Consider the following 15,160-nt stretch of genomic DNA (forward strand, 5'->3'; position numbering starts at 1 on the left):
ACAATTGTTAACTCTCCCCCTCCAGATAATATCACCTTTCAGAGGCACCATGAACACCAACCTGAGCACGGAGAAGTTGTGTGAAGTGTTGGAAGGATCCATTAGTGCGTCTAAGGAGAAGAGGACACAATGTGAGGAATATTTGAAACAAGTGTGCAAAGTGGAGGGGTACATACAAGTAATTCTGAACATTGTGAAGAGTGCCAACATAGTGGATGACAACATAAGAATTTCAGCTCTCATTTTTTTAAAAAATACCATAAAAAATAATTATGAAACTCTCAAGAAGGAAGAGATCAGTGGCCTCACGAAGGACATATATGAAATTTTCCTTTACCTGGAAATGAAGGACAAGCAAATTTACATGCAGTTGTTCGAAATAATGAAGGTACTAATAAACAATAGCTTTCCAGAACATTTTGTCATTTTGGATAATATACTTAATGATGTTAATCAGCGGAAGGATGTGAGGAGGCTGTACGTGAGTCTCTACTGCTTGAAGTTAATTTTTAAAAAATTAAAAATAAGAAAAAAAAAAAACAATGAATTGTACACAGAAATGCTGAACAAATATTTTTACCCACTCATTAATTGCCTTTATGATTTAAGCTCCCTTGATATAAACAACAATGAAGTGTCTGAAATACTTTGTATCATTTGCAAAATATATCATTATGTTAATGACAATTTTTTTATTAACGAGGTGATCATCCTTGAGTACATGGACAACTACTTTAGCCTCTTCGATTTTATCCTTAAAAATGAAATCGTCGTCTCCAACTATATGGACGATGAGAGTTACCTGAAAACTTTGCCTCAGTATAAGTGCAAGAGAATCGTTTTGGATATTGTGACTCGCCTGTTCTCTCGATATGTAAATACAAATTACAACAAATGTAATAACGAAATTACGGAGAAATTCTGTCATGCCTTTCTCAACAAATGGCTATGCCCCTTCTTCGAAGATTTAATCATCATCCTCCAGAGCTATCACAAAAATAAAAAGACACTAACCGATGAATGCTTGGTTTACATTCTGCAGGGGCTATCATACGGAGTGGAAAATGCCCTTATCTATAAAAACTACATAAAAAATAACTTTGAGTTTTTGGTGAGAGATGTTATTTTCCCCCTCCTCTGCTACAACGATGATGATATAGAGAAGTTTCTTTGCGACCAATACGACTTTACCATGAACATTTTTAACACCTACATTGTAGAGGATAAAAAGGCCAGCGCTACTTCTTTCATAAAAGATTTGACTCGCTACCGGGGATCCAAACATATTTCCGAGTTATTTCACCTCTGCGAAAATGTCATCAGTACGTACAACCAGAATTATCATATGGTGTATAGCAAATTTGCCAACCAGGGTAACCAAGACGAAGCCATGGTGGAGGAATTACTTCGAAACGAGTTTTGCAAATACAAGTATGGTGCCCTGAAAATATTGGAATGCCTCTACAGCCGACTCTGCGATAAGAAGAGAAATATGAACATCGAGCAATTTCTAAAAACCTATGTAGAAAATGACTTGAACAACCCTAACCATTTAGTTTGTTACCAGTCTATTGTCACCTACTGTTGCTTCATTAAAAAGGTGCAACATTTTAACGATGTGAATGGCCTTGTCCGCAATTACGAGGTTGTTCTAAATCATATAGGTAGCCCCAGCCTACTCATCAGGGTAGCCAGTGCATCCTACATAAAAAAATTCTTTAAAATAAAAAATGACTACCTCAAGAATGTTATTATCAAATCTATTCCTATTCTTATTGAGCGTCTACTCAACGTGATTAAGGAGGTAAAGTGTGAGTACATCGTTATGACGCTGGATAACTTGGCCTATACTTACAAAGATTATATAACGCCCTACGTTAACGATGTGGTTATCACACTTTGCACCAGTTTTGTTTTCCTTATTAACAAGAAGGATGAGGAAGAGAGCGCGCATAATTCACTGGAAAATAGTCTGAGACATAACCCCGACATGATCAGTCACACGCAGGACAGTGCGCTGAGAAATGATAGATACTCCCTCATGAATGACGATGGATACAACATCACAAAGAAGGAAAAGAAAACGGAAAATGAAGAACTAGATCTGAATTCTGTTATCCTGTCCATTTTAACAGCCATTTTGAGTCTACTGGATTCGGTGGATGAAGGGAATAAAGAACAGATTTACAAAAACACCATGTCATACTTATACGTTGTGGTGGACGAAACGTTTAAGTCACCTTCCATTGATTATCTGGAGGAAGCGCTCTCCTTGCTTACGAACATTACTTACTATCTAGATATAGACAACGACGTGTACCTTCGCTTTGAAAAACTTTACGACATTTTCTATTTCAATACGGATGAAAATTTAAAAATGCAAGAATTGAACTGTATTCGAAATAACCCCCAACTTATTTTAAGCACCGATTTGATACTCTCCGAAAAGACCACCGATGTGTACTTTTACGACTTCATCTTCGACCTCTCGTTCAGCATTGGTGTCTTTGACAACATCATCTCAAAAGCGACAGAGCAGTTTGTTAATCTCTACAGTGAAAGGTACGGAATGAAATATATCCATATGGTTTACCGTTTAGGCATATTCGCTCTGCACTCCAGAATAGTCAAAGATAGTTGTAAATTATTTTTTATTCTATTCGAAGCAACGGTGAAGATTAGGGGAGTGGACGAACTGGTCATCCCAATCCTCACTGCGTACTGCATGAAGCTCTTTAAGCATGATGAAGCATCCGCCCTTATGGATCAGAAGAAAAAGAAGAAGGAACTCACCATGGAAGCAAAAAATCAAAATGTTAATAAGAATGGTGATGAAGACGATGGAGCAGATAGTATATGCAGTGAGTATGATGAAGATATCCTCAGTAAAACAAGCATTGAGTACATTAAAAAACTATTCTATTCTATCATCATATATGATGTAAATCAATTCTTTCTTTTTTTTAATAACACGAATAGGACTAACTATATCTTGTCTTTCCTTTCTAATCTTTCCGATGTCCAAATGAACAACACTAGGAAGTTGTACATTCTTGCCATGAGTACCATCTTAGATAATATGCACAACTCGCATATCAGCGTACACATGGGGGAGGCAAATTCATTCATCCTAAATATTGTTAATGTAGCCAAGGTGTATTACGAAAATAAGAATGAGCAGAAGGATTCATCTGAAAAATCCTTCGATTCAGAATCTTCATCAGGGGATGAAAATAGCGAAGTAGACATTGATGAAAATGAGGATGCCACGAATGATAAGGCATTCAAACTAATTAAAACAATTGAAGCTTTGGAAAAAAAAAATGAATTAAAAATTAAGTTAAAGGAAAATGTAAATTTAAACAAATTGGATGAGATAGCGAATCAGCAAAACATAAACAACTCTGCTTCTGGACAAAACATGAGCAGTAACAATTTTACTAACAAAGATATGTTGAAGCAGTATAGTACTAATGAGCAACTCTTACAACAAGACAACACACGCAGGCATCAAGATGAAGATGATGATGACGACGATGATAGTGACGATGATGATGATGACGACGACTGTTCAGACTACAGCAACGACGAATACAGAAAGGGATTCTTTGACGATATTAATGCTTTCAAAATTTTGTACGACACCACTTCAAACTTCTACGGAAAGTACGAAAGTGTTTACAATGGTGAGATTATGCAAAAGATTAAATACCTCGTAGATGCTGATCTTAATGCGCAGTTGCAGGAACCCACCAACTGATCCAACCGGGGAGGACCATACGGCCACCTTAACTCATGTACTAGTAACAATTGTAGTGTCCACAGGGTGCCAGTCTTGAAGAATATTTTCTTCCCACCCCTTGAGATACCATTTCAATGGTGTCACACGCGCTTAGACCAACGTTGCTCCTTGCTGCACGTTTAGCAGAACCAGCTTGGTCCTCCTTTGCATTCCCCATTGTGAAAAACATTTATTCTTCAAATTTGCCATCTGGAGACGCCATTTGGTGATCAACCTCGAGTCGAAATTACAATAAGGCTCTATAAAAAAAAAAAAAAAAATAGAAAAAAAAAAAAAATAGAAAAAAAAAAAAAATAAAATGAACTTTTTTGCCTTTCCTATACATACCGAGGACATGGAACCTCCGCCGATGTCGCAACCCCCACATCCTTACTTGTTCAAAATGTCCATGTAGAGGAACTTCTTCTCATCGCTAATATTTTGGTAGGAAAATATGTTTACCTGAGGGGTGCGAATAAAGGGGGAGCAGCACGTTTACACAGATAGAGAAACGGAACGTTACATAACTGTCATCACGCCTTTTCCGGAAAGCTGCCGCAAAATTGCGACTACACGCACATATTTCTACGCAGTTTTTCTGTGTGTATGAAAAACCATCGCCTTCCTACCAGTTTTTTTCTCTTCTCGATATCCACATCTGCGAAGTTACTGCTGCTATCGACCATTTGTAGTTTGATCAGGTTATAAATTTCTTCTACACACATCTGTCAAGGGGGATAAAAAAAAAAAAAAAAAAAAAAAAAAAGAATTTATAATTTAAGGGGGCAGTTGGAATCGTGATAGTAATGCAACGGGTATATAAGCAGATGGTTCATTGCATATGTTGCGTTTTCTAATTGAGATTCCTCCATATCACGCAGTTTGCATGCAATATGGCTCTTTCCTCTCCTTACATCGTATTGGAACTTGTCTAAAAGGGAAATGGCTTTTCTGACGATGGCATTCTTCCTGCAGGGGCAAAAAAAAAAAAAAAAAAGCATAAATATATATTTAATGCATGATGATGTATGTATAATAAATGTACGAATAGTAATACCCACACGCAGGAGGAGATAGGTGCGCATGCAGATTCATACGGACGGATGCGCTACGTTGATATTCAGGCACATGGCAAATTCTTACAAAACATTTATGACATGACTCATGTGCACATTTTCCTGATCCCCTTTTATGAGCATCTTTATTTTGCTCAAACAATTGTTCAAGTGGTTTAGGTAATCGCCTGTCAGGAGGAAGGTTAACGGAAACATCACGCATTTGTTTGAAGCAGCTATGCAAGCAAGTAACAAATGCAGTTGCCCACGCTGCTCTCGAGGTTCCTATCTATTCCACAACCCATTGCAAACTTACGATGATCCGAAATGAACGCCTCTGTCTTCTTGACATGGAGGTACTCCTCGATACAGGCACTTAAGAAAGCATACACAGCATCCGCACCGACCGAAGACACCTCGAAAATGTTCTTCCTTATCTGTAGATTGTTGTTTATAAAGAATATAATGTCATACAATTTGTGCATCCTCTCTTGGAAGCTTTCGCCGGAGGCTAAATCCGTGTCGACTTTTTTCCTCAGGTGCTCCAGAACTATTTCGCACTGCCTCTCTTTCTCCATGTTAAAGAGGAAGGAGAAAAAGGCGTCCATGTTATTCATGGCATGAAGGTCTTGGCTTTCGATGTATTTCTACGAAAAGGAGAGGGAAAAAGGAATCACATTTAAAGGTGCATTATTTTTAGGTGTTCTGTTAGGGTATTATCGAGGTGTTCCATACTCCGCTACATGGCACTGTTGTTCTGGCCTACCTTGTATATTCTAGTCGCAATCTCATCGATCACAGTGGGGTTGACGCGAAAAATTGCAGCCAGTCGAAAAATGTTTTCCTTGTACAGGGATCTGTTTTCGTCGTTGATCAAATCAATAACGTAAAGAACATAGCGCTCGATAATGCGATGGAGCAAATTGTAGTTGGACTCCATAAGGGAAAACTTGACATAGTACTGTTTTCCCTGTGATTTAATCAAGTCGAAGTTTTTATATATGGTGAGAATCTCGTTAATGTTATTCACAAAATCGCTGTCGCTCCTATAAATGTAGAAATTCTCCTTCACCGAGCAGAATATTTCATATGTCTGCAAATAAATACACCTCATTTCAACGTCAGCAGCTTTTTCTTCAGACAAATTTAAAAAGTTAACAATTTTTTTTAAATACACATTTTTTATATTCTTATAATTCTTATTTAATATATTCGTTTTTATAATATCCTTAATCATTTTTTCATATTCATCAATGAGGAAAATATCGTGTATTTCTTGAGCGTTCTTCATGTTCAATATTATTTCATACATATATAAATTTTTTCTCATTTGGTATAGATTTTTTTTGGCTTCCTTAATTTTGTTTATGTACATTTTTTTGCAAATTTCTTCAAATGAATCGTCATCGATGTGGTCAAAAATATCTTCCTTCCGAATGATGAAATTTTCCTTCTCGGATACACTTCCTTCTCCCCCTTTTTTGTGGCCCTTCTTGTATTTCTCCCCGTCCAAGGACTCCATAAAATTGATATTTTTATAATCGAACAAATTTTCCTGCCCAATAATTTTGTACTTGTCATCCACTTCTTTCATTTTGCTTAAATACTTTGCGCATATTTTGTCTAAGAACCTTTTGATGATGTTATCTTCCACCTCCCTGTCTACTTGGTCGTAATTTAAGTTAAAAATTATTTTCAAGATTTTCCTTTCTGATTGATTTTTCATGTGTTTTATTACAAATTCTTCGTACAATTTTTTTCGATCCTCTTCGGAGAGTATGCCATCTTTTCCATCTCCTCCGTCTTCTCCCTCAAGGTGATCTTTGTAGATGATCCTTTTGAGTAACTCCTCCTCGTCCGCCTCGGTGGGAAGGCCTTCCTTCGCTTTTCCGTCAGGGGGTAATTCCATAACAGACAGCTCGTCCGGGGATGATCCATTAGCAGCAACTCCCTCCCCGGTTTCTCCATCTCCAGTTGACACTTGCCCAGGTGTTCCTCCCTCAGATCCTCCCTTTGTCGCTCCCTCCGCCTTGCCGCTCCGGTCCAGCGACTTATAACAGTTAAACGCGAACAGATCGTCCAGGCTAAAAAGATCGCCACTTGGAACTTTCAATAATTTTTTTTTCTTCTTTATTTTCTTATACACATAAATCAAATTGTGTATAAGGCGTAGACATTTTTCCATATTTTCCAGCTTCAAAAAAATGCCAATATTTTCCTTGGTTTTAATTACAAAATTAACCAAAATATTTTTTATTATATTTTCCGTTGCGGCATTCGATATGGATATTCCTTTTTTCAAAAAAAATAAATTATCATTTTTGTTCTTCATTTTCTTAAAAATTAAATTGTTAATTAAAATTCTGTACTCCCTGTAGATATAATCGTAGAGGTACTTTTCCAGATATTTGTCCATGTATTTTTTATCCATATGTAAATATTTCCTTAAGAAATTTATATCATTCCATTTGTTCAGGAAGAGTTTCTTTTCCTCCAGATCCTTTTTTTCCTTCTCTGCAATGATATCTTTCTTGTCTTGATTTTTTCCTGATTTTTCCGCCTCCTCATTAACAATGTAATCCACACTACTCTCCAGGTTTCTGTACATATTGTCGTCCGAGTCGCCTATGGATGCATCTTCCTCCCTGGCGTCGTCATCCAGGTCAGTTGAATCGTCATACTGGTCCGCTCTGTCACCTTCCTCATGCACAACAATATCTTCTCCTCCCAAGGGGGCATCTCCCAAATTGTCTTCCTCTTCACCTATGTACTTTTCACCCGCCTTACCACCCTCACTTGCTAGCCCATTGGTCTCAACTTTACCCTCCTTCTCAAGGGAAATAAAATACACAGGCTGGTAATTCCCATCTTCCATAATTCCCTTAACCATGCTGACGAAAATTTCTTTGTGCACATCCTCCAAAATGGCATTATCCAAAGTAAGGAAGTCAATTTTTTTCACATCCTCCAGGACACTACTGGAATTCTTCTTGTTACTGAGAAGCCCCCGGATGTGAGCCTCGTAGTTTCTCTTCATCGTTTGGAGCAAACTGTCATTGATCGTTTTTTCTTTCACCTGCATCGGGCGGGGGAGGGAGGGAGAGTAATGAAGGGGAAATTGTGTGAATCACACGAGGGGTGTCCATTTATACAAAGAAACGGTAACCATTCATATGCAAAAACAGTGACTGGTCCAGAGAACACTCACCCCCATCTGCTGTGCTATATGTTCCAGGAGGAAGTAGTTAGAGATGCGGTTGTGCCGCGCGAAAAAAGGAATGTGTAGACTTTTCCCACGGTGGAGATTCAGCCTCTGCACTGAATCCACATCATATTTAAACATAACATTCAACAAATAAAAAATATAAAAAATTCTCGAAAGGATAGAATCCCTATTTTCTCCTTTCTCGATAGAATTCGCATTGTACTTGTTTGCCACAAGGCTTATAATATTTTTAATATTTTCTTTGTTGTTTCGGAACAGCTTATGATACAGACGCACAAAGGAGTTCAACACAAGAAGGACATCTCCATCCATCGTTTCATTTGTACATATTTGCTTATACAAGTAGTGAGAGAACATTTCATTCATGGAGTTTAGAACATCATCCAAGGTGTAGTTGTACTTTAGCATGAATTCCTCGATCTTCCTCTTGGTCAAATTATTTATCCCTTCGTAGGCAAAATAATTGGAAAATAAAATTCCGAACAAATCTTCCGTCACGCAGAAATATTGATTGTACTTATTTATAAATAAAAAATTCAGTAGCATGGAAAAGGCCCCTATTTTACACACATGCAAATTTTTTAGTTTGTAGACCAAGTGAAAGTGGTTTCTTAACAGGAACATTTCCTCCAGTTTGATGCATCTTATGAGTTCCTTCAAGGAAAAGGTCAACAATCCACTAAGGAAGAGAAAACAGGCGTACTTTATAATGTTTGCGTTTTTCAGGTAGAAGGAGATAAAATTACACAGCGTCTTCCTGGAAAAAATGTTGTCCTTCTTGGATGGTTGCGCTGCAAATGTAAAAAAAAAAAAAAAATAATAAATAAAATAAAATAAATATATACGCCTATATACATATATATATGTATGCATATATATTTACATGTGTATCTCCCCACGTTGATTTCTGAACACGCCAGGGCTCATCTTACTTACCGCTGGGTACAGAGAGAGAGGCACCTCGATTATGCATCACATCATTAATGTAGTCGTAGTAAGACTGCACACTCTGATAATTCCTCAAGGCGCTCTGCGAATTCCCATTTTTTCTCTTCAAATAATAGGATAGAATAAAATTTAAAATGTTGTGGTTCTTCTTCTGCTTCTTCTCCTTAAGATTTTTCATTTCATTAAAATAATATTCCATAGACCTTTTCTCGCTACCGGAGTAGCCAAACTTGGAAAAAAATTCTTCTTCATTTTTTAAAGTTGGGAGATAGTTAATCAATTTAATAATTTCTTTTTTTCCCTCATCATCTTCTCGTGCTGCTTCAAAATTATTCTTCTTCAGATATTCTTCCACATCTTCGTAAGAAATTTCATCCTCCTGCAGGTCCCCATCGTTGGGGTTGTCATGATCCAGGTTGTCTTCCCCCTCCTCATCATCGCCGCCATTTCCATGCCCATCCTTTGAATCCTCGCTGAACAATTGGAACGAACTGCACCATTTTCTCTTCCTCTCGGGCAAAAGGTAGTTCGACTTTTTCTTTTCCCGTCGGATAGTATAACTGGGGTGTTTCCTCTCTAGCCATACCTGGATATATGACTTCACATTAACCTTCTTATAATTTCGCAGTGCGTGAGAAAAGAACTTTATGAGCAGCACTACCAGGAGGGTCAGCTGGAGGGGCGAGAAATGCATCATTCATTTGTCTTGTAGGGGAAGGTTCTCAACCGAGTGGTCGGCCGGGCGCTCCTTCTTGTGTATGTGTGTGTCCAGAAAAATACACCTCGTCATTCGCCTTTTACCCCTTGCGCCATTGGCCTGTCACGCAGGTTGCGTGCGTTTTTACAGTCCCCTTTTATGCCTCCGCTTTGGGGAGTTCTCCCTTTGATTCTTCTCCTTCCTTCTTTTTTCCGTTGTAAGAAACGTATCTTGCAACGCTTTCGCCGCACTATTAACGTGTAAATCGTTTTTGCTGAGGAGAAAACCCTTCGTGGAGGCGTCAAATGGCAAGGGGGTCTATACGTTCATACGTAAAGGCGACACAAGTGCAGTATTGGGGTTTCCCCGATCAGTCACTTGAGAACAAGGCTCTACGTAAAACTCGCATGCAAACAGCGGAAACTCCCTCTCAAGCGATCTTAAAAAAATTAGGTTTACACTTACTGGTTGAGTTACCCCATCTGGTACCTTATGCGAATTGTGTCGCTCTTCCCAAAATGCCCTCACATGGAGAGACTTGTTAATTGGAACATCTCGGCTTGTGTGTTTTATTATTCATGATTAGTGTGCTCATTGTGTTGCATTATCCTTTCCGTCGCGCTCCCCTTCCCTTCGCCGTGTTGTGTATTTCCTTGTGTGTTTCCTTTTTTATGCATATTCTCTTTTCCCTTCTTTTTCCACCCCATAAGCGATGTAACACATAAATTTAAAAAAAAAAAAAAAAAAAAAAAAAAAAAAATTGCGTACACATCCGAATTTTCTCTTCCACGCGAAGCGTCATCCTAAGCTTACGCATTGTAGGTAAGTATAGGATCACTCACAAGGACAACATTTTTTTTTTTATTTCCTTTTTATGGAAAAAAAAAAAAAAAATCGATAATGAGTACTCGTAACAAAGGAAAAGTATTACACATGCTAAGGGAACGAAATTTACGACTGAGAAAAAGGTGACTGCACGAACACAATGTTCTGAATTCTTTCAATGGGCGATTTCTTTTTTTTTTTCAGAAACAACGTAAACAATGAAGGAATATGCAAGTAATGCTACATATAAGACTGGTTTCTCCTTTTTTGTTTAATCATTATGCAAGCTAATTAGCATTACATACATGTAGTTGTCCTTGTTTATCTTTTCTCTGCATATTACACACATGTACAATTTCAAGCAAGAGAACATATAGCAACTAAATCACCCTCCATTTCGTATGTCAGATGAACACAATGACGACAAAGGTGAAGTGCCAAAATGTGAAAACGAGTACAGTGCCCTGCTGGCCTGTTTGGATACCTTTGACAGGTTTGACTACATCAGGGGGATATCCCCATCGTCATCGTTACCCCTACCATGCCTCCTTCATAATGAATTCCTACGCTCGAACCAATATGTGAACCACCATGTGAACCTCCGTGTGTGGTTAACCGCACAGTGGAGCCCTACCTTTCCCACACCTGTACTTATGGCGTACCCCTAATCATCTCCACCTGTGCAGAAATTGGGCAAAATGTCAAAGCGAATTGAAGAAATTCCGCGCGTGCTATAGTGAGGACAGCAGACAGAGGAATGGGTCAAGCGATTAAGCGAAGACTTGGCAGGGAAATCATTTCTCCTTTCCCCACCAGACACCCCTGTTGCGTCAGGGCCTCCGTCCTTCATTCGTTCGTTTCAGTGTTAACATGTTACTGCGTTCCCTCTTTTTTTTTTTATTTCATTTTTTCGTCACAGTCGATTGTGCTACATTTGCAAATCTGCACACACGTTTATATTAAATGCCCACCGCTGGGGAAAGACTCCTTTTTTTTCCGCGTGCACGGGGCACAATTTCCATCAAACAACATTGTTATGACTGAATGGATAAACTTAAGTATAGACAAATGGGTGAATAATAAAAATATATTTGCTCTCTCTCTCTTTTTTTTTTTTTTTTTTTTCCCTTATAAAAATTGTAACATTTTTTTTTTTTTCTTAATTTCTACTAGCACCGTGTGTGTGCTGGCACAGTTGTCCGAAAAAAAAAAAAAAAAAAAAAAAAAAAAAAAAGTTGCAATTTTTACACCCAAGGTGGAACAGAAAAGTTGCCGTTGTTCTATCCATGATGGAACAAAAAAGTCGAGATTTTTTCTAATATGCAAAAAAAAAAAAAAAAAAAAAAAAATTTCTATGTTTTTGCACAAGGCTAATCCTGCTACATATAGTTATTCATACCGACAAAATGAGAACTGTTTGATCGCCCCCCCTTGAGATATTCTAACCGCGCAACCAAGTGGCTACCCTTTGTGTCCATTTGTATTTGTCCATAACACGTTTTAACACATTCTAACTCATTTTTCCTGGGTAGGAGGCTACCCTCATATGCTTGCACAGTCAAGCGTGACAGAAAAAAAAAAAAAATAAAGTAAGAAAATAAGAAAAAAAAAAAAAACTGTGCAAAATAAGAATGCCTCTACTCCAGGCCAAAGCAAAAACACTCAATAGTGGAAAATCTCAAAATGAACAACAAATCTAACGAAGACATAGATAATAAAGAAGACAATAATATCGAAGTTAAGAAGAAGAAAAAGAGAAAAAAAAAAATTATAATTAACGTTAGAAAGAAAGTTCTTCGAAGGGAGGAAATAACTATTGATGATGTCTCCAGTTCGAATGCGCTGAACGAAAGTCTGACGGATAGTCGGAATGGGAAAAGCGTTTCAAGAGGGAAGTACGTCCGCAAGAATAGTAGTTCGAAGGGGACCGCCATGGCAGTCCAAAAGGCTCGTTTCTTCGATCAAGAATACAACATCCGAGAGGTAAGGAGGGAGGAGTGCGGCAAAAGACAGAAAATGAAAATGGGAGGTACATATAAATATGCTAATATATGCATGATTTCCTTTTTTTGCTACTTCTATACAATGTGTCATCAAAGGTGAACGTGGAGGGTCCAAGTTTTCACCACATGTTAGACTCTCCAGCCAACTAGGCACATTGGTTCATTCTCCACGTTATTGGTTTCACTTATCTTTTTGTCCTTTCCTCCCTTGCGCAGATTCCAAATTGCCCCATTTCTGAGATACTCCTAAATCGCAAGAAAAAAAAATGAACAATTGCATCCAAGATATATTTCCTATTCACACCCTGTGATGTCTTCTTCAAAGAGGTGAAGGCAATAATTTCCATTACAGTGCAAGGTTCGCCTTTATGCTAAGGATATCTAAGAGGAGATTACCTTAGTTCGAGCAGTTATGCTGAACTCGCAAATGTGTTCAATAATCACACAGAACGTGGAAGTGTGCAGGACACACTTGGGAGTATCCTCTTGAACCGTTCAACTTGTCACATGTGATTGACACCCAGTATGCGGCCTCGTACCTTGCTATCTGAGAAAAACAAATATTCCTTGCCTTTTGGTGTATCCATCTTCGCGCCCATCCGCTTATACAGAAGAATAAAGTGGAAACGCTGGAGCATCATTGTCCTGATGGCATCAGAACAGTCAAAGTAGTCGGCGTTGCGTGAATGTGGCCCTATACTGCGGTGTCCAACAAATCGGAAAATCCTACAGCCGCCGCTTTACACATGCACAAGCTGTATAAGGACCAATGACCCCTTTGTGACAAAAGGGCTACATGTAGGAAGATTCCCCCCATCCATGAGATAACGTCCAATTGGTGCTAATTTTTCTCCTCTTAAGGGCATTTTTTCGAGCTCCTCCTTGTAACCCCTACAGCACGTTTGTCATCCCGCTGCACCCTTGATGTTCATGTACACATTTTTATTTATTTTTTTTTTTTTTTTTGAAAGAGAAGTTAATTTTTATAAGTGATAGTTGTTACAATGCACAAAAAATGCATAAAAAAAAAAAAAAAAAAGAAAAAAAAAAAATACCTGTGCCTTGCCAAGCACCTGCGCAAGCGTATATATATGCACGAATGTACATATATGGGAATGCATGTGGGAATATACAAACTTGTATATGTATAACGTGACCACGATGAAACAAGCTCGATGGGGCAAATGTCTGAAACGTAATTCAAATGTTATGATTTCCCTCATATGACGTACTTTCCGCGTTGCCTGCGTTCTTTCATCCGGTGATTTGCCTACCATGGGTCAACGCGGCTACAACAGCCCCGGTGCCAAGCGGCTAATTATCCACCGTTAAATTCTCCTAATCTACGAAGCCTTCTCGCAAAAATTTCGCAAACGTGTACTCGCACTAATCGTGGGGGAATTTCCTCCCCTCAATACGACAGCTCTCCTCTCCATGGTGTTCTTGTTATGCCTAAAGGAAATCCTACCCATCTGACAGCCATACAATTATCTTTGCTTTGGTTTGGGGGTACTTCCCTCGGTGAATTTATTTTTCAATTTCCTTCTCAAGGTTTTAATATATCTGCATCGGCCCGTTCCAATAGTATTTCTCCTTTTGGCTTTGATGGACCAGTTGAATCTTCTCTTCTTGGCACTTGGGTATCCACATGAAGCGCATTTTTTCTTTTGTAAATGATAACTCCTTTTCCCACACCTTATGCAAAGGAAGTGGCTCTTTCCATTTCGCTTTCCGAATGATCCTGTTCCCTTTCCTGCCTTACCCATTGTTTACGTGTCGATGGTATTATTATAAAGGTTAAGTAGTGAACGGCGAGTTGTTTTCTTGTCACGCGCTGACAGTAGTATAATTTATGCTTGTTTTACTTATATTCTCGTATGTTATATGAACAACGTATACATTTAAAAATATAACTTCGTTGTTTTTTTTTTTTTTTTTTTTTTGTGAGGGAAACTGAAATAATTTCTCTTTTTCTGCTTATGCGCGTGGAAAAAAAAAAAAAAAAAGCGCTTCACCCTTTTTTCTTTTTAAAAAAATGAGATACGGATAATTAATGGTTAAAACGTAAATTTTTTACGATGAGCGGGTAAAAACGATAATAACGGGGTTTCGATGGGGTGACTTTTTCTTTTTTTTTTTTTTTTTTTTTTAAAAAAAACCTTGCACTTGGCTCATGGAAACGAACGCGAACAAAATGCTTTCGTATTGTAGTTTCTTCCGTATGGTGCTTATTATGCTTAACCCTCTGCGTAGGGCAAATTATTTTTGCAAATTGCTTGGGAGGGGTTACGGGAGGCGCTAAGTTCGAATGCGATGGGAAAAATATTCTTCCATGATGGCATATTTACGTTTGGCCTTCTACATGGAGCCGTAACGCAGCACATATAGTTATATACATACGTACATTTTTTTTTGCACCGTGGAAATGTTCCTTCCCGACAGAAAATTAGTGTGCCTCCGCATATTTATTTTTTCCATTAGGCGTAAAAAAAAAAAAAGGAGCATATAATATATCGCTACGTACGTGGTTTTATTTGTTACGCATTATTTTTCGAACTGTTTGATATTTACCTCATTTTGTTCTCCCCTTCTTTTTATGAAACATAGTATAAAAAACAACCCCGT

General features: G+C 38.1%; 5 protein-coding genes across 5 annotated transcripts; 3 read left to right on the plus strand and 2 right to left on the minus strand.

Moving 5' to 3' along the window:
- Positions 1–49: 49 nt before the first annotated feature.
- PKNH_0104500 (importin-7, putative) lies at positions 50–3,760 on the plus strand (the record flags this gene model as incomplete). Its single annotated transcript, XM_002257504.1, has 1 exon — positions 50–3,760. The coding sequence occupies one exon, from the start codon at positions 50–52 to the stop codon at positions 3,758–3,760; it is 3,711 nt and encodes a 1,236-aa protein (XP_002257540.1).
- A 268-nt stretch (positions 3,761–4,028) lies between these two features.
- On the minus strand, positions 4,029–9,704 carry PKNH_0104600 (conserved Plasmodium protein, unknown function; the record flags this gene model as incomplete). The annotated part of the gene is made up of 9 exons (XM_039113737.1): positions 4,029–4,041; positions 4,176–4,243; positions 4,411–4,506; positions 4,696–4,750; positions 4,925–5,024; positions 5,153–5,483; positions 5,603–7,912; positions 8,045–8,853; positions 8,999–9,704. The coding sequence occupies 9 exons, from the start codon at positions 9,702–9,704 to the stop codon at positions 4,029–4,031; spliced, it is 4,488 nt and encodes a 1,495-aa protein (XP_038969363.1).
- Positions 9,705–10,750: 1,046 nt separating this feature from the next.
- PKNH_0104700 (conserved protein, unknown function) lies at positions 10,751–11,306 on the plus strand (the record flags this gene model as incomplete). The annotated part of the gene is made up of 3 exons (XM_002257506.1): positions 10,751–10,766; positions 10,941–11,025; positions 11,219–11,306. 3 exons carry the CDS (start codon positions 10,751–10,753, stop codon positions 11,304–11,306), a joined length of 189 nt encoding a protein of 62 aa, XP_002257542.1.
- Positions 11,307–12,215: 909 nt separating this feature from the next.
- On the plus strand, positions 12,216–12,805 carry PKNH_0104800 (conserved Plasmodium protein, unknown function; the record flags this gene model as incomplete). Its single annotated transcript, XM_039113738.1, has 2 exons — positions 12,216–12,515; positions 12,752–12,805. 2 exons carry the CDS (start codon positions 12,216–12,218, stop codon positions 12,803–12,805), a joined length of 354 nt encoding a protein of 117 aa, XP_038969364.1.
- Positions 12,806–14,022: 1,217 nt separating this feature from the next.
- On the minus strand, positions 14,023–14,301 carry PKNH_0104900 (60S ribosomal protein L37, putative; the record flags this gene model as incomplete). The annotated part of the gene is made up of 1 exon (XM_002257508.1): positions 14,023–14,301. One exon carries the CDS (start codon positions 14,299–14,301, stop codon positions 14,023–14,025), a length of 279 nt encoding a protein of 92 aa, XP_002257544.1.
- Positions 14,302–15,160: the final 859 nt, after the last annotated feature.

Source organism: Plasmodium knowlesi (assembly GCF_000006355.2).
Source record: "Plasmodium knowlesi strain H genome assembly, chromosome: 1".
NCBI classification, from domain to species: Eukaryota; Apicomplexa; class Aconoidasida; order Haemosporida; family Plasmodiidae; genus Plasmodium; species Plasmodium knowlesi.